This window comes from Saimiri boliviensis, chromosome 7 (assembly GCF_048565385.1).
Source record: "Saimiri boliviensis isolate mSaiBol1 chromosome 7, mSaiBol1.pri, whole genome shotgun sequence".
NCBI classification, from domain to species: domain Eukaryota; kingdom Metazoa; phylum Chordata; class Mammalia; order Primates; family Cebidae; genus Saimiri; species Saimiri boliviensis.
In genome coordinates this window covers 3,526,849-3,545,446 of record NC_133455.1, presented here as the reverse complement: position 1 = coordinate 3,545,446, position 18,598 = coordinate 3,526,849, and the positions used below count along the sequence as shown (strand labels likewise).

Below are 18,598 nucleotides of genomic sequence, written 5' to 3'. Positions count from 1 at the left end.
TTCATCTAATACCATGGATTAGAAAGAGGTCATGCTGAAGAGGAACATCGTTTGTGGGTAAATTCCATCTGCATGGTGCAATCCTTGCAGGTGACACGGTGCTCTGCTGGGGTTTTAAGTCGGTCCGCAGTGAGTAATAGCCCACCTTTCCCAAATGAAGGATTCCATTCATCTTACCTGGAGGCCCTGATAGCGTAGACTACACACACCAAATGCAAACCACAATGGAAATGGTTGTGAGCAATCTAAGAAAAAAAAAATGAGGCCACATTGGCAGCTGATCTGAACACGTCCGAGGCCAGCTGGGGCTCACCTGTTTTCCGAGCCAGCCGACTTCTTCTGACAAACGATGACAGCCGGTGCATACTTCCCAGTGTAATCCGTGCGCTCCTGGACATCCCAAACGGAAGGGCTGCTGGCTCGCACGCCGACGATGTTCACGCCTTTCTTCACCTTTGCCCTGTTGGAGACAGTAAGCGTGGGTCTGAGTGAGCTCTCGGGAATCCCCGGGTCATGCCGGTTCTGGGAACACGGGCAGCTTAATTGCTCACCGCTGTCTAGCAGGTGTACGCTTGCGAATTTGCAGTCACCTTCCAATCCAGCTGCCCTATTTTTTTCAGTGATTCCCGCCTTTAATAAAGAGCTACAGTATGCTGACAGCCAGCAAACATTAGATACACAAAGAACTAGAGTATCGTTGCACCAGCTCGTATCTTTGAATAAAGCCAGAGCCAAACACAAATGCACCACCACCTGGGGACCTTCGCCTGGCGACACTGAATCGGAAAAGGCAATGAGCTAAAAGGGCAAACGCAAAGACTGTAAGAAGAACGCACATTCAGTGAATGCCTCCCAGGGCCGGGCGCTGAGGGACATTTGTCTATATTATCTAAGCTTCCTAGCAAGGTTCCCAGCTTAAAATGAGGACGCCGAGGTTCAGATAGGGTGGGGATTCATGATGGCCTCAAGTGATCCACCTGCCTTAGCCTCCCAAAGCGGGAGCTGCCGCGCTCAGCCCTGTTTCCATTTTATAGTCTTGTCTTCTTACTGTATGATTTATATTCCTTATGTTTCTTCCAATTCAAGTTTCTAAAAGAAATGTAAAATAATAAAAATCCTGTCTCTACTAAAAATACAAAAATTATTTGGTGGTGTGACCCTGTAGTCCTAGCTACTTGGGAGGCTGACTTGGGAAGATCACTTGAGCCTGGGAGGCGAAGGCTGCGGTGAGCCAAGATTGACCCGCAGCACTCCAGCCTGGGCGACAGAGTGAGATCCCGTCTCAAAAGTAAAATAATAATACATAAAATATAAAATAAATTCAAACAGTTTGATTTTGATTTACAAGCTAGCCTACAAGTTTGGAAAAAAAATGTTTCCTACTATGTTTTTTTTTCTCTTACTCCCTCAGCAGAAAATAGAAAAAGTCTTAAAGTGGAAGAACCAAGGGGAATCTGGGAGCCTGGAGCCCTTTGCTGGTACCTGGGCAGAAGACGATGGGGGAGTGGCCGGCTTGGAGCTACTCCAGACTTGTAACCATCGTGCCTATGCAGACACACAGGCAAGGCAAGGGAGCCAGAGCCTACACCTCAAAACCCCTCTCTGCTGTGCTAGAGGATAAAGTGAAACCACCACCTGCTATTAATATGAGGGACAGGTCGGGTGCGGTGGCTCACACCTGTAATCTCAGCATTTTGGGGGGGCCGAGGTGGGCAGATAACCTGAGGTTGGGGGTTTCAGACCAGCCTGACCAACATGGATAAATCTCATCTCTACTAAAAATACAAAATTAGCTGGGTGTGGTGGCCCATGCCTGTAATTCTAGCTACTCGGGAGGCTGAGGCAGGAGAATCGCTTGAACCTGGGAGGCAGAGGTTGAGGTGAGCTGAGATTGCCCCCATTGCACTCCAGCCTGGGCAACAACAGCAAAACTGTGTATGCATGTGTGTGTACATATATATTTATATACATATATACATATAAATACATATACATATATATATACGACTAGGGGAAGAGGACACTCACAGAACCAGTGCTTCAAGAACTAGCAGGACATATCTGTCCCTAACACCAAGAACACTCTTTCCCATGGAAACGATTTGAAAACCTAGTGTGCAGAAAAGAGCTGAGGCCACAGGCTTGAGACTGCCCTCCTTAGGAAAGCCTGCTTGCAAGGGTGTCTGGAAACCTGGGTGTTGGAAATATTCCCCCCCATTTCATGGTCAGAGGGGCTCACGGTGCCGAGACTGTGCAAACCACGTGGTTTATGCTGTCCACCTGTTTGTCTTCTGGGAGTGTGTAATGTTGGTACGTGCCAGGCAGAGGGGGTCCCTATGAGCAGTTCCCGGTGAACACCTTTAACTCCCGGGCTCAGGTGAGCTGCCCTGGCAGCGATGTCACAGCTCTTTGCTGGAGGAATGGGAGGAATTAAGCGTGTCCTGTGTGACTCCATGCGGAGAGGGCTACTGGGAGCCTGGTCTCCCGCTCTGTGCCTTTTCCCTCTGCAGACTGTGTCAGGCATTCCTTGGCTAATGCATCGTAGCGGTGATTCTGACCGCATGCTGAGTCCTGTGAGTTCTAGTGACTCGCTGGACCTGGGGGTGATCTTAGGAACCCCCAGCACACATACTGACTCGGCTAGTCCATAAAGAGAAAAAGAATTGCTTCTGAGGTGGGCTTCTCGTGCAAAAGTGAGCATTTTTCGAAAATGATCATCATGGTTAACGTTATTTCTATGGGGGAAAAATACATGTTTTATGTTTTAAATAATCATTGTGCATGCAAACACTTTGAACACAGTCATTTATAAATTGGCAATTGCATGCAGACACCAAAAAGCCATCTGACCTTTCTGGATACTCAGGTGATACACTTCAGCAAATAGTTACAATTCCTGCCTTGCAGAAACTCATTCAAATTGTAGGCAACAGAGATGCGGCAGCAAACAGAAGTACAGTCCGCTATGGACAGCTGCTATTATATTCAGATGAATTCTAAAGGCTGTCCCAATTACTGTGCAGTGGAATTTTATTGAATCCACATTGCTTTAAATAAATAGGTCATCAACCTGGCTGTGACAACCTTTTCATTATACAGGAGGTATCAGTACAGAGGCCTTTTCTGATATATAATGGGCTTATATTTTTCTGAAATTTTATTCATAAGTACGCTATTTGGAATTCAGATGATGTTTCTCCAATGAATCCTTTTCAAGTTCTTAAGAAAGGACACAGTGGCTTGTTTAACTCATGAAGTATCCAACGTTTGCTGCTAATAATTATGTAGCTACATGAAGCTATTATCTGTAGCATTCTTTCTGCGAAAATGTTTTTTCCTAGAATTTTATACAGGACCCTGGGAATTGTCTTTCATAGACGCAGAACACTTTCATAATAGCAGACACACTTCTAGGGCGTGCTTTAGATGTTTGGAACTGGGGAAGGCATACCCACTCAAGAGGTATCCTTGTGTGTGAACATCAAGTGAAATGTACACAATAAACTGGATAGTCATTCTTTGGAGATGTGGACACAGTGTTTACTGAACACGGTGTGTGTTGAGTTAATAATTTTGAAGCACTAGTCTCAGGAGCTGTCAGTGGCACCATTTGGAACCATTAAGCTACTTCCTAGAACGCAGGCCACTGCGCTCCACTGGATCTGAAGCAAATGCTGATTTCTTCCTTTGTTTATGACAACTGAGTTACTTACATTCATTAATGGAAGTTTTATAACCTACTTGTGGTTCAATAAATACAGGTTACACTGACAGCCTCATTACACAGAGATAAACATAGCACTTGATTTCTGAAGATACTTTGCTGTACATGTATTCTTAATAATATATCTACCATGGTGATGGGGGAAAGCCGTAATTTTTCCCATAGCATGCACATGCACTGTGACTTGGTATCAACAAAACCTACTTGGGCTTAAGAGTATATTGTGTCTTTAAAACATAATAGCACAACAGAGTACATAATAGAGTGTATAATATATATAAAAAATTTGTATATACATATATGTATCCATAATGTATAATATGTATATACATTACACACACACACACACACACACACACACACACACAGCTTCAAGTACAGTATCCAGGGTTCAGAAATGTGGCACACAATTGTTGCTTTGGCTTTCCATACCCCACCTCCCCTTTCCTGGGTAGCAGCATCTGGATTTTGCTTACACGACCCACCCGTCTGCCATTCCGCACTACCATGGTGGATTTGTAAATCAAGAGCTTCTCTCTAGTCCTGGACAAGGGGTGGACACATGACCTAAGCCAGTCCAGCTGAAAGATTCTCTCTGGAACATAATCTTGAACAGAGACACAGCAAATAAAAAAGTTTAAGGGAAATTCACCTGCTCTTGTGGCCCTGGTACAACTGTCTATTGCTTCCTGCTCTCTGGTTTGCAGGAATTAACACAGCTAACATTTCTGAATCTGGTTCTCAGCCTTTCCTTTAAGCACATAAAATGTTCCCCATCCTCCCATCCAGTCCCTTCTTCTTTAATGTAGCCTGAGTTATTTATTATCATTTCCAATTATATAACAAGGGGAGGCTAAGATTCAGTGACTTCAAGAACAAGGATGTGTATTTCTTCCTGTGAAAATCCATGGCTGGTAATCCAGGTTGCTGAGTGGCTCTGTTCCACTCAGTCATTCAGGGATCAAGGCTTAAGGCATCTCTACTGTTTCTAAATTATAACTTCGAATGTCTCTGTGCTCATGATCATCCCAGCCAAGGGGAAGAGGAAAGAGCAGTAGAGCAGAGCCAGGGATTTCCTCTTCAGCAAGTGAGGTGGGCACTGCATGCTCAAACTCACTCACCTTCCTCGTTTCGTGGCCATACCTGGCTGCAAGAGCAGTGAGTGCTGGGAAGTCAGTCTTCACCTGGACAGCCGTATCCCCACTGTGACCCTGTCACTATGGTGGAAAGAGAGATGAGTTTCTGTGGAGGTCTGCATCTCCCTCCACCACAACACCAGGGGACTCCCACTGACGGGAGGTGTCAGCTCCTAAAGACTATGAATTTGAGTTCATTCCTCAAATCACTGCATGCAGAGGGTTAGGCTGATGGCAACATTGCCCCAAAGAGAAACTTCCTACTTAAACACTCTTGTCAGTGGAAGCGTTCTTAGTGTGCAACCTGAATACAGGCATATTCATTTATGAATTTCACACTGGGGCCATTGAACTAATACAAATGTGTACTAACTATAAAGCATGCATAGAGACAGCAAACAAAATTGATGAGATAAAAGTGGGACAAAGGGGAATTTCAGTGTTTTGTTTTTTTGCGAGATTTATTGAAGGGGTGTGTGTGTGTGTGTGTGTGTGTGTGTTTGTGTGTTATCAGAAAAAAAATGAAAGAAAAAGAGAGCAAAGAGAGGAGGGCAGGGAGAGAAGTTATGCTATATAGAATTCAAAGCCCAAGAATGAATTCAAAGCCCAAGAGACATGTCAATTCTAAGTTTCCGGCTATTTGTTTACAATAAATGAAGTTCTGTTAGAAACTATTATTGGCTAATCAGATACCCGCAGACCAATATTGGCCTTAATCAATAACTGACTGTAGAATTCTAGGGAATTGAGGGAAGGAGGACAGGAAGAGATCCAAACTTCTGGACTGCTTCTCTCACTTCTGAAATGAAAGATTTGTCCACATGTTTCTCCCCGAGAGACGCATGTAGTCACGTAGTCTCCCAGTGCCAGGTCTCTGAGGAGATCAAATCCTGGCAAAATCTGGTATCCCAATTTAGAGTCCCATCTAGACTCCATCTTTGGAACAATATAGAGCACGCACCCACTGAAAGGTGCCACACTCGTCCACATGTAGACTCGGTGGTGGGATTCCTCCCAATTAAGTGATGGAAACGTGTCCTGTTGGGCCACAGCAAAGCTTTTCTGAATTGCTCCTTGTCTCCTTACTTACTTTCTCTCATTAGTAGTGACACACCATAAAATAAGCTTCGTTTTTTTACAGGTAGCAGCTATATTAACGTATTTTGCCATCACTCTTTGCTTCTAATTTCCAGATGATCTGAAAAAAATTTATGGCAACAGTACTTTCCACTAAAGGTACATGGTGATACAGCATGTAACATTTTGCTCACATGATGAACCACTTCCAGCCCCTCTGGATGTCTCGGCCCTGCCCTGGACAACAATGACTTGGCTATGCCTGCTTACGGTGCCACTCTCAGTATTTTGGGAATCACGAATGACATTTCACTTTGGGAGACACTGGGCCCCTGTTTCTATCACTGGAATATACTTTGCAAAGTCTCCTTACTTTGTGACTATTCCGCTATACAAAGTTAAAGACCAATAGAGATGCATAAGAAAAGTAAGCATCTAAATGACATGGTTCCAACTTCTTTGTCATGTACCCTATCAGTAAAAATACCTTCATATGAAACCTTTACATAGGACTTTATGTTCATAAACTTTACAGCTGAACCATTGGTTGGAGTACTGAAATAATGTGTGCTATAAAATAGACATACAAATAAAATTTTTAAATGTTGAGGTTAAAATAATAAGTTGTCAAGTCCTGATTTTATTCTATCCTCCAGTGAATCATTTTGCATACCCCTTAGGATGTGCTCACCCCACATTCAAGGAAACCACTAATCCCCCGGGCCCTTTAGTTCCCAAGAATGGGGTGGATGACACAGGGCAGCAGCAGTTGTGTTACAGGAAGCTCATGAAGAAATACTCTTGCGTCAGTGTGCTGAGGATGATGGTTTCTAGATTTATCCGTGTCTCTACAAAGGACGTGAACTCGTCGTTTTTTACAGCTGCATAGTACCAAACACCACATGTTTTCACTCACAGGTGGGTGACAAACAGTGAGAACACTTGGGCACATGGAAGGGAATGACACTCACTGGGGTAGGTAGGAGGCTGGAGGGGAGGAGAGGGGAGGGACAGTGGTGGGGGGGTGGGAAGGATGGGGATGGAGAAATGCCTGATGTAGGCGATGGGGGGACGGAGGGTGCAAACCACCGTGGCATATATGTACCTATGGAACAATCCTGCAGGATGCAGGGTGTGCACATGTGCCCCAGAGCCCAAGGTACAATTTTTAAAAATCCAGCTTTGTTCCCCAACAACGACAAAAATAAAAAACAAATAAATAAAAAGGAAATATTCACATGGAGCTTAAATGCTGCTGCCAGCTCTAAATGTTCATAGCGTCATCTGTATGAGGAAATCTGTTTTCCCACTGCCATTTTGGTGGGTAAAGTTAAATTTAGAAGAAAGAGCTGTGACTTCCATGCAACCAATTTTTGCTATCTCGCTAACCGTGAGGCATTCAAAGGCTCTAGATGAACATGAGGACGGAGAGAATAGTCCGAGGAGATGAAAGAGAACAGGAATTGGTTCGTAGAAGAAAGGGGGGTCTCCACACCCCACAGGGAGAAGCCAAGAAAGGGAAGCATGGGGATACCACCTCCACTGCACCGAGGGCAAAAGACGAGACCAGTTTTCAGTAACTGGTGGATTAACTGAACATTAAAAAGCCCTGGCAGGCCTGACACAGTGGCTCACACCTATAATCCCAACACTTTGGGAGGCCAAGGCAGGCAGATCACAAGGTCAGGAGATCGAGACTATCCTGGCCAACATGGTGAAACCCCAACTCTACTAAAGTAAATACAAAAATTAGCTAGGTGTGGTGGCTCGTGTCTGTAGTCCCAGCTACGTGGGAGGCTGAGGCAGGATAATTGCTTGAACCTGGGAGGCAGAGGTTGCAATGAGCCGAGATTGTGCCACTGCACTCCAGCTTGGCGCCTGGCAACAGAGCGAGACTCTGTCTAAAAAAAAAAAAAAAAAAAAAAAAAAAAAAAAAAAAACAAAAAAAAAAAAACCCTGGCAGCAAAGCTCAGCCTGTCATTAATTAAGAAACACAAAATACACTAACACTGACAACTCAAACTGTAGAGTCCTGGCCTCACCTACGGGGCACACAGGCCAGGTGTTGCCAAAGACAAATCTTGACTTTTATGTGAAATTCCAAAATTTTAAGACACTGTCCAGGACAAACAGACATCTAAAGATTTAAAGCCGAGCACTGCCATCTCTCACTTCTAGACTTACGTTGACTATAAATGATGAAGCTAGATATCTTCAGAATGAATGAATGCCTGAATCATTGGATATGCACAAAGATATAAGGAAAAAGGTCAAAAAATTAGAAACACCTGAAGTTCCATTACTTGACACCTAAGCTATCCATAATTTAGTCATCATTCTTCTGTGTACATTTCTATACACAATCCATAATTTTATATAAATATGATCCTGCCTATGGCTACCCTATGGCCATGCAACTTGTGACTGGCCAACCCCAGGAGGCTCTATTCATATAGAGTATGATATAAATGGGGCCTCATATGGTGGAGCAGTATACAGCATGCACAACTGTGCCCAGTAGATGTGATGACAGCAGTCCCAGTTTATTCTTGGAGGATACATTCCAAGATCCCCAGTGGATGTATAAAACCATGGATAGCACTAAACCCTATACATACTATGTTGTTTTCTACACATGCCTATGATACAGTTTAATTTATAAATTAGACCCAGGAGGAGATTAACAGTAATAACTAATAATAAAATAGAATAATGATGAAAATATACTGCAATACAAGTCACGGCAATGTGGTTTCTCTCTCAGAATATCTTCCTGCACTGCATTCACTTTTTTTCTTCTGATGACGATGAGAGATAATAAAGTTTCTGCATGATGAGATGAAGGGAGGTGAACGGTGCAGTCAGTGAGATGCAGTGTGTGGCTACTAGTTGCCTCTGGTGATGGGTCAGGAGGAGCGTCCCCTCCTGCAGGTGATCCTGGAGCATCTGTGTTGATGTCGATGGCTGGGTGTCAGGAGGAGACCATGTTGGTGACCAGGGGGCGGGGCGAGCAGGTATCGCACGCAGGGGGGTTGCAAGTGTAGACAAAGGAATGATTCACGTCCCAGGAGGGATGGGGTGGGATGGCACAGAGTTCATCACACTACTCAGAACGACACGGAATCCAAAACTTGTGAAGTGTTTATTTCTATTTCTGGATTTTTTTTTTTTTGAGACAGAATCTTACTCTGTCACCTAGGCTGGAGGACAGTGGCATGATCTAAGCTCACTGCAATCTCTACATCCCAGGCCCCCGTGTCCTCCCAGCTCAGCTTCCCCAGTAGCTGGGACCACAGGTGTGAGCCACCACATCTGACGATTCTCTTTTCTTTACTTTTCTCTTTTTTTTTCAGCACAGACAAGATTTCACCATGTTGCCCAGATTGATCTCAGACTCCTGGGCTCAAGTGATCTGCCTGCCTCTGCCTCTCAAAGCATTGAGATTACAGTAGTGATGGGCCACCACACCCAGCCTGGAATTTTCCATGTAATGTTTTTGGACCTCAGAAAGCAAAACCGTGGATCAGATGAGACTGCTGTATGTTAAACATGCGGCTTTGATCACAGGTCATGCTGGTGTCTTTTCTTCCAGCTCAGGAGACAAAACAGGTCGAAGCCAGAAATGGGCTGGCCACCTGCCAACTCAGGGGAGCCCACAGAGAAGAATGATCAAAAGCACAGAGCAAGTGCCATGGCCCAGAGGGTGAGCCACATGAGCAGGTGCCACGGCCCAGAGGGTGAGCCACACAAGCAAGTGCCACAGCCCAGAGGGTGAGCCATGCAAGCAAGTGTCATGGCCCAGAGGGTGAGCCACACAAGCAAGTGCCACGGCCCAGAGGATGAGCCATGCAAGCAAGTGCCACGGCTCAGAGGATGAGACACGCGAGCAAGTGCCACAGCCCAGAGGGTGAGGCACACAAGCAGGTGCCACAGCACAGAGGGTGAGCCACATGAAGTGTCAATTCTCTGGCCAGGCTGGCTGCTGGTTCTGGGGACCTCCTGTTTCTCCTGGAGTACATTTGAATCTACTCATTTCACTCCATTAAGCCTCATCTGTCTGTTTTTTTGTTTTTTCCCAGCACAGATGTTCAATGGCTTTCAAAAGCCATCTCAGAACTACATGGTTTCTGCACATCATCTTTAGTCCTTCCAAGCAGCTGGTTTCCCTCCTGACAGTCAGTGCATGAGAAGGGTCCCCGAGGCCAGGTGTTCCCTACGGGTGCTAGTTCAGGAGACATGTGGGATGAGAAACAGGGCAGAAGGGGTGCACACCAGCCAGGAGCTGTGCCAATGCGACAGACAGGGACACCGGCCTCACCAGGAGCTGTGCCAGGGTGATGAGCAGGACCACTGGCCGTTAGAGGCTCTGAAGTCAGCGGTTCCACCCTCACCACTAAAAATAAGCAAATAATAAGCTGTGGCTATAAAGGACTGAAGTGAGTAATTTGAGGGGAGTAAATCACACCTGCCTCTGGGTGGGTGTGTCCATTCACTGATTCATTCAATAGATACTTACATATATATATGGAGAGAGAGAGAGAGAGAGAGAGAGAGAGAGAGAGAGAGAGAGAGAGACCTGCTCTGTCTCCCAGGCTATAGTGCAGTGGTGCTATCTGCTTACTGCAACCTCCACCTCCCTGGTTCAAGCAATTCTCATGCCTCAGTCTCCCCAGTAGCTGGGATTACAGGTGTGTGCCACCACACCCAGCTACTTTTGTGTATTTTTAGTAGAGATGGGGTTTCGCTATGCTGTCCAGGTTGGTCTCAAACTCCCAGCCTCAAGTGATCCACCTGCTGCCTTGGCCTCCTAAAGTGCTGGGATTACAGGTGTCAGCCACCATGTCAGCCTCATTCCATTAATTACTTTTTTTTGTAGAGATGGGGGTCTCACTATGCTGCCCAGGCTGGGTCTCCAACTCCTGGCTTCAAGGAACCCTCCCTCCTTGACCTCCCAAAGTACTGGGATAGTACTGGGATTACAGGCATGAGCCATCACCGTGCCCTGCCTCATTCAACAAATACTTGTTGAGTGCTCCCTCTTTTCAGATACTCTGCACACTGGATATGCAGGTGAGAAGAAATACCTGTTTTCTGTTGTCATGGAACTCACATTCCGGTGGGAGAGACGGAGCACATGTATGCACATAAGCTCCACGAAGAAAACAAAGCAAAGTAAGAGGTCAGAGGGCTCAGTGCGAGGAGTGGCTACTCAGAACGACTTACTTATGACTCCTGTTTCTGAAAAATGGTAAAGCCAGGGAGGAACACATGTAGCAGGCAGAAGGGAAATATATAGACATACGTAGATGTCTTTGATGTCTGATTTGCCCTCTGCCTAATGTGCAAGTGGAGAGAAGGACCCTCCTTGTTCCTGCTGAACACAGACCACACCCAACAGTCAAGGGTGTTATTTCACTATTTTACAGATTGTCATGTGGGAACATGGACTCATAGGAATGATTACGACTCCATGCAGACCGGGTTTTCTCACTTGGAAAAACGAAACTTTGATAGAGGCTGCGCCCCTCAACACACCCTCCCAGAAGTGGACGGCTGAGTTGGGAGGGCATGGCAAGGGACGGTAGAGGGAGATGCATTCGTTCACCAAACCGTTTGCGTCACTGATACTAAACCACACGTGAGAACACATGCTGGACTGCGCACATGTCCACAGCTGGCATGTGACGGCCTCTTCTTCATGTCACTGAGTCTCCCATCCTGGGGTCGTCGACTAAACGGGGAGACATGCCAGAGCCGAGCCCTGCTCCTTGTTGCACAGAGTGAACCCTAAGCCATGTACAGTCCTTAACATGGTGTCTGCCAGAACATCAACGGTGGCTATGATGATGATGATGATGATGATGATGATTTTTATTATTTTATTTTCTTTTTCTTTTTTTTTATCATTATACTTTAAGTTCTGGGGTACATGTGCAGAATGTGCAGGTTTGCTACGTAGGTATACACGTGCCATGGTGGTTTGCTGCATCCATCACCCCGTCATCTATGTTAAATATTTCTCCTAATGCCATCCCTCCCCTATCCCCTGACCCCCTGCTATCCCTCCCCTATCCCCTCACTCCCTGAAAGGCCCTGGTGTGTGATGTTCCCCTCCCTGTGTCCATGTGTTCTCATTGTTCCACACCCACTTATGAGTGAGAACATACAGTATTTGGTTTTCTGTTCTACCAGTTTGCTGAGAATGATGGTTTCCAGCTGTATCCATGTCTCTGCAAAGGACATGAACTCATATGATGATGATTACCATTATCTTCTTTGTTTCACAGAAACCTGGATGCTTGACTATCTGAATAAATTTTTACCCTTTTTCCATCTCATCCATGCAATAATCACTAAGCCCTGATTCTTCTTAAAAAAAAAGAAAGAAAGAAAGAAACAAACAAAACATAATCCTTGCCCTCCAATGGGAGATATCAGATGTGGGCTCACAGTTCCAATGCTACGCGTTTCCAAATGTAGCAAAGTCAATCATCCCTGCAGAGCCAGCAGGACAAATACTTGTAGACGAGCAGCCCAGGGGTGCCTCAAGCACCCACTGCTTCAGAACACTCAGCTAACTTCCATGTGCCCAGGGCTTCACAATTCATGGGGGGCTGAGATGTGTTTGCTTTTCAGGGTTTAGGATAAGACTTAATTTTATTGCCTGTTAGGAACCACAACCCTCCAATTTCATTACATTACATAATTGGACTGTATTGCTATTTTCTTAGCCTTCATGGTTACCAGTGTTTTCAAGAAATCGCTTAAATATAATTCTTTAATTAAAGAAAGCATTCTAAATCAAAAGCAGAACTATTGTTAATAAACGTAAATTCTTGGGGATGTCTTTTGGGAGGTCATTAATTTTTTATTAATAATTTTTCATTGAAAAATAGTAGAGGAATGTTATAAATATTCAAATGGCATGAATAGTTCCTCTTGCTACAGAGATCTGTCATTAAGCTTCTCCTGTGTTTAGTGGGGCATTTTCTGAGCGATTAACATGTTTAGATCTGTGGATTTAAAATAAACATATATCAATGACAATACACTGTACACACAGTTATACCATATATATGTATATGTAGGTATATACATAATACACACACACACACACACACATACACGCGTACACACAGTCATACACTGCACAGCGTTTTAGTCAATTAACTGTGTGTACAATGATGGTCCCATAGGATTATAATATTGTATTTTTACTGTACCTTTTCTATGTTTAATTATGTTTAGACACATAGATATTTAACACACTGTGTTACAGTTACCTATAGTTTTAGAACAGTCACATGCTGTATAGGTTTGCAGCCTAGAGCAACAAGCTATACCACACAGCCTAGGTGTGGAGAGGGCTCTATCACCAGATTTGTGTACACCATGATGTTTGCAAACTGACAAATGGCTTAATGAAGGGACACATTTCTCAGAGTGTATCCCTGTCATTAAGCAATGCCTGACAGTAGATAGATTAGATTAGATTAGATTAGATTAGATTAGATAGATCTGTGGATGGATGGATGGATGGATGAACAGGTAGATGGATGAATGGGTGGATGGATGGATGGATGGATGAGTGAGTGGGTGAGTGGGTGGGTGGGTGGATGGATGGATGGATGTTCCTCAACCTATGATGAGGTTACATTCCAATAAAAGTCACTGTAAGCTGAAAATGTCTAAGTTGAAAATGCATTCTACACTCTATCTAGTGAGCCTCATAGCTTAGTCTGGCCTACTGTAAGCATGCCCAGGGTGCTTCTAATAGCCTAAAGTTTGGCAACATTATCTAACACAAAGCCTATTTTACAATAAAGTGTTGAATGTCTCATGTAATTTATTGAAAACTGTGTTGAAAGTGAAAAACAGAATGGTGCTATGGGTGGTCCAAGTATGGTTTTCACTGAATGCTTATCACCTTTGCACCATCCTAAAATAATTGTAAGTTGAACCACTGTATGCCAAGACCGTCTGTATAAATATCCACTTAAAAACACATCTTGGGAGTGTGTCTGTGTAAAGCGTTTATAGATTCACGGTATTCTTTTTTCTACTACGTACTAATCCATTACGTACTAGTATTTGAGCAAAATCGACTTGACTGGTGTCCCCCTGATGGACACAGAGGTGGTTCCTAATCTCTGATACATGACAAGTGCTTCAGGAGATTTCCATGTCCACACAACTCTGCACACACACATATATATGCAGAATAAATTCCTAAAAAAGGAATTGCCAAGTCAAAAGAGACGCATGTGTTCAATTTTTTAGAACCTGCAAAATTGACATTCAGAAAGATTCTATCCATGTTTATATCCACTGACAGTGTCTAAAAGTCCTCGTTTTCTTCCTTTTTGGTCTTCGCAATTCTGATGAACATAGTACTTCACTAAGTCTGAGTGGTATTGAACATTTTGTAACATACTTATATTTGAATATTTTTAAAAAATAAACAGTATGTTCAAATCCTTTGTCCATTTCTCTGTTGCTTTGTTAGTCTTGTTTTTTATTGTTTATTAAGAAATTGATTTGTAAGGAAAATTAATCCCTTGGTCCGTTTGGAATTTGTTTTAGTGTGAAATAAGGATCCAGCGTTATCTTTTCCTGTATGGTTTTTAAAATCGCACTATTTATTAAATGATTCATCCAGTACCTGTTGGCATAAATGCCGTTGGTAAAATATCCTAAGTTTCTTTGTGTTATCAGGCTTGTCTCTTGGACTGTGCACCTGCTTTTATTAACCTGTCTGTGTTCTCATGCACCAGTTCCCAAATGCTTTAAACACAACAGTTAGGACGTATTTTAATAGCTGGTAGGGCTATTTTCTTCCTATTGCTTCTTTATTTTCAGGAATATCCTAATGCCTTATATTTCAGCAAGAACCATTTCTGTTAGCACATTTTTAAAGGTAACCTTTCAGTTTGCAGAAAGAAAAGAAATGAAAAGAGAAAAACAAGAGAAAGAAGAAAGGAAAACTCACAGAAGACTATCAAAAGGTGCCTCCTAAAGCTTAAAAGTAAGACTCATCAGTCAATCATCGGCATGACAGCCCACAGTGTCTCTCCGGGACTATAACTAGCAAATGTGTTGACACAGACATCAGGGTGACTCTGAGTCAGAACACCACACCGGCGGCCTCAGGAGAGCTTCCTTTACCACAGCGGCACCCCTAAGTGACCTGCGGTTCGCGTTGAGAGTGGCATCCACTTTGGGAACAGCTTTGGCTCCCTGCATCAGATGAGGCCGACCTCAGACAATGAGCTCTCTTCTCCTTTCTGGTCACCGTGATTGGGTCCAAACATACTGACGAATCTTGGGAATTTTCCAGGAGCGACAAGAAAAGAATTGTCCCCTCCCTCCCAGCCACCCCACTCCTGAGCTGACTGAGAGAGTGTGAGATTTGATCTACTGCCCCATGAAGAGCTGAGCGTGATGTCCGCCCACGCGAAGGGACAGAAGTCAAGTCCTGCTGGCACTGGGCTGTGGATTCAGCCATGTCGGAAGCAAGATCTGCGCCTCCTTTAGTTACAGGAGACACCCAGTTTCCGCCCAGCCTACATTTTAAATGTTGGTTTTAATCATTTTAAGTTAAAATTTTTCCTTTTATTTTTCATTTATTTTTAATTTTAAATTTTAATTTTTCTATTTATTTTCACTGAGGTAAGAAGAGTCCACATGAGACCTATGCCTTCAACACATTCCTCGCTGCACAGCAGAGTCTTGCTGACTCTAAGCACAGCGCTGTGCCATGGCTCCCTGGAGCCTGGGTGTCTTTCCTAATGAAGACTTCACGCCACCGAACAGCAGCCCCCACTCTCCCACTCCCTGCCTCTGATGCTACTCTCTGCTTCCATGAATTTCACCATTTTTCTGACACCATCAGCTGAAAGCATCCCTTTAGGTGTAGAGAGTCAGTGTGGTTTGTGTCTTTACAACTTCTGAGCCTTCTTACACAAGTCCCAATTTTACAGTGAAGTGGGAACAAAACACTGTTCATTTCCTCGGCTCGTTCCACACTGGCGCAAACACTTGGTGTGACTCTTTCGGTAACTCCCTCTCTCAGAGCTGCCTCTCTTCTCTCCAGCAAGAGAACTAGGACTGGGAGGAGGAACATGGTCTACCTGCCAATCACAGCAGGAGGGGCGTGCATGCCCAAGTGCCCCTTGGACACACGCACTGTCTGTCCTCAGGCCGTCTGAGCTGGTGTGGGGTTCAATCACCACAGGTGCAAGGGGACGCTGTGTTTGCATCTTCTCAGAAGCCAGTGGCCGGAGTCCCCTGGGGTTCCATTTGTGTCTTGGGATCCCCAAAGTCTGGTTAAGACTCCCACTGGCCTGGCTGCCCCCTGTCCCCATGGCCAGGCCCTCTGCCCTGCAATCACGACCATCAATGTGCTTATTTTATTTAACAAATGTTTATATAACCCTTGACGTGTACCAAAAAAGCTTCACAAACGTCCACTTGTTTTTTTCATATGAGGTGAGTAACAACCTTAATTCATTCCTGAAACCCTGTTGCTAAACAAAATGCTATTGAAAATATATGTATGTGTATGTGTGTGTATACGATCCCTGTTAATAGGAAAGATGATGATGGTTTCCATTTCAAATTGCTAGCGCCCTAGACATTAGAAACCTAAGCTATACCTGCGTTCTGCTTTAGTGCATGTAGATTAACATCGTCAAGCCCCAGTACCTCCCAGCAAGCAAGGAGAGGACCCACTGCAAGCTGGGATCTCATTTAAGAAGAAAGCTGTGGACATGGGCAGCTAGCAGCGTAAGGAGAATTTTGAAGACCTCTGAAAAGACATCTTTGCAAGCAGCTTAGAATTGTCTACTTCTGCACAACGTACTAATAAGCTAATTAGGGTGTATGCAGGTTAGGTTAGCTTCCCAGCCTTGCCACAGCAATTCCCATACACTGGGTGGCATAAAACAAAAGGCATTTATTTTCTTACAGTTCACGGGGCTGGACATCAGAAATCACTGTCTTAGCGGGGCCAGGCTTCCTGGGAGGCTCAAGGGAAGAATCCTCCAGTCTCTGCCTCCAGTTTCTGCTGGGGGCCAGCGTTCCCTGGCACTCCTCACTCGGTGTAACATCACTCCTGTGTCTGCCTCCAGGGTTACACAGCTCCCTTCCAGCATGTCTGTGCCTCCATGGGGCCTTCTTTTAAACTTTTTTCTAGAGATGGGGTCTCACTCTGCTGCTCAGCCTAGAGTGAAGTGGTTCAATCACGGGTCACTGCAGCCTCCAACTCCCGGACTCAAGTGATCCTCCTGCCTCGGCCTCCCAAGGTGCTGGGATTACAGGAGTGAGCCACAGTGTCTGGTCACATGGCTTTTTCAAAGGAATACTGGACCCTGGGTTTAGGGCCCACCTTAAGTAGGTGTGATCTCATCTTAACCTAAGTAAATCTCCAGAGAAGTTCACATTCACAGGCGCCAGGGATGAGGACGTTTTCAGGGGCACAATTGAACCCACAATACCAGTCATTTCAGCGAGTTGTCTGCAAACTGGGTAGCCTTTCATGCATGCAATTTCCACCCAGACACGGTGCACAATTAAAATCTGTTCTACGGGATGTTCTCCCACTAGAAAGTGCGAGATGAGTAAATTGCTTAAACCTGTAATGTTGAAATATCACTCCTCATAGTGTGCTTTTGGAGTAAAAATCAATACCCTATTAAAAGAGTCTTGTCTGAAAACCGGCATAACTTTGCCAGAGCTGTTACGAAAAGAAGTTTACCCCATGATATACATTAAGTTCTCTGCAGCACAGAGAGGTTGAGTAGCTGGCTCCAGGTCACACAGCCAGCGGGTAGCTGACTCGAGGAGCTCTGAGCTTCTACACTGTGCTGTGCTGCGACTTTCGGGTCTCTGCCGGCAAACGTGACAATTTGGCCCCATTTCCCTTCTCTTTACAGGGCACATGGAACTGGGTATGTGAATACTGCTAGGCCACAGAGTAGGCTCAGCCTCTGCTGATAGGAATTTAGATCTGGCTTCAATAAACCCCGAGTACTTAGCTGTTGCTTAATTCACCCCTGTGGGGCAATTTCCTTCCAGAAATCAGATTACTTAGTAATCTTAGTAATCTAAGTAATCTAAGTAATCTTAATTTTAAGATTAATCTAAGTAATTAATCTTAATTACTTAAGTAATCTAAGTAATCTTAATTACTTAGGCCCCCAGGGGGCCTGGCCTTGGGGTTCCTATCTCTCTCTCTCTCCCAGTGAGGTGCTCTGCCCCACCAGGGGAATGGGAGACACTTCCTTCGCTGGGTGCTGGAGGCAGCCCGCAGCACTCTCCGGCCACCTCTTTCCCACAGTCCCTCGGGCCCGAATTTACGTCTGCAGAGCTGGGGTTTGATCTTCACAGGTCCTGATCTCCTCCCTGCCTTTGGAGTACAATACAATCTATTAATTTAATCTGCAAGGCCTCCCCTATACTATACTAAAAAGGGAAGGGATATGAAGATTTTTCAAGAGATTCTCCTCACATTCACACAGTAAAATCCGGCTTTCAAGTCAACTTTCCTGCTGAGGATGAAAATCCCATATTGGATCTTAGGACCCGGGTAACGGCCGGTACTTTTCTCTTCGACTTCCTGCTGTACCACCAGCTATCCAACATCACAGAAGAGCCTGCGGAA

General features: G+C 44.7%; 1 protein-coding gene across 1 annotated transcript in view; it reads right to left on the bottom strand.

Moving 5' to 3' along the window:
• TMEM132D (transmembrane protein 132D) overlaps window positions 1-18,598 on the bottom strand; it is an 825,236-nt gene that overhangs the window by 454,462 nt on the left and 352,176 nt on the right. The window contains exon 3 of the mRNA XM_003937096.4: window positions 314-460. Coding sequence (XP_003937145.1) covers window positions 314-460 — 147 coding nt within the window. The remainder of the gene's footprint in view (window positions 1-313; window positions 461-18,598) is intronic.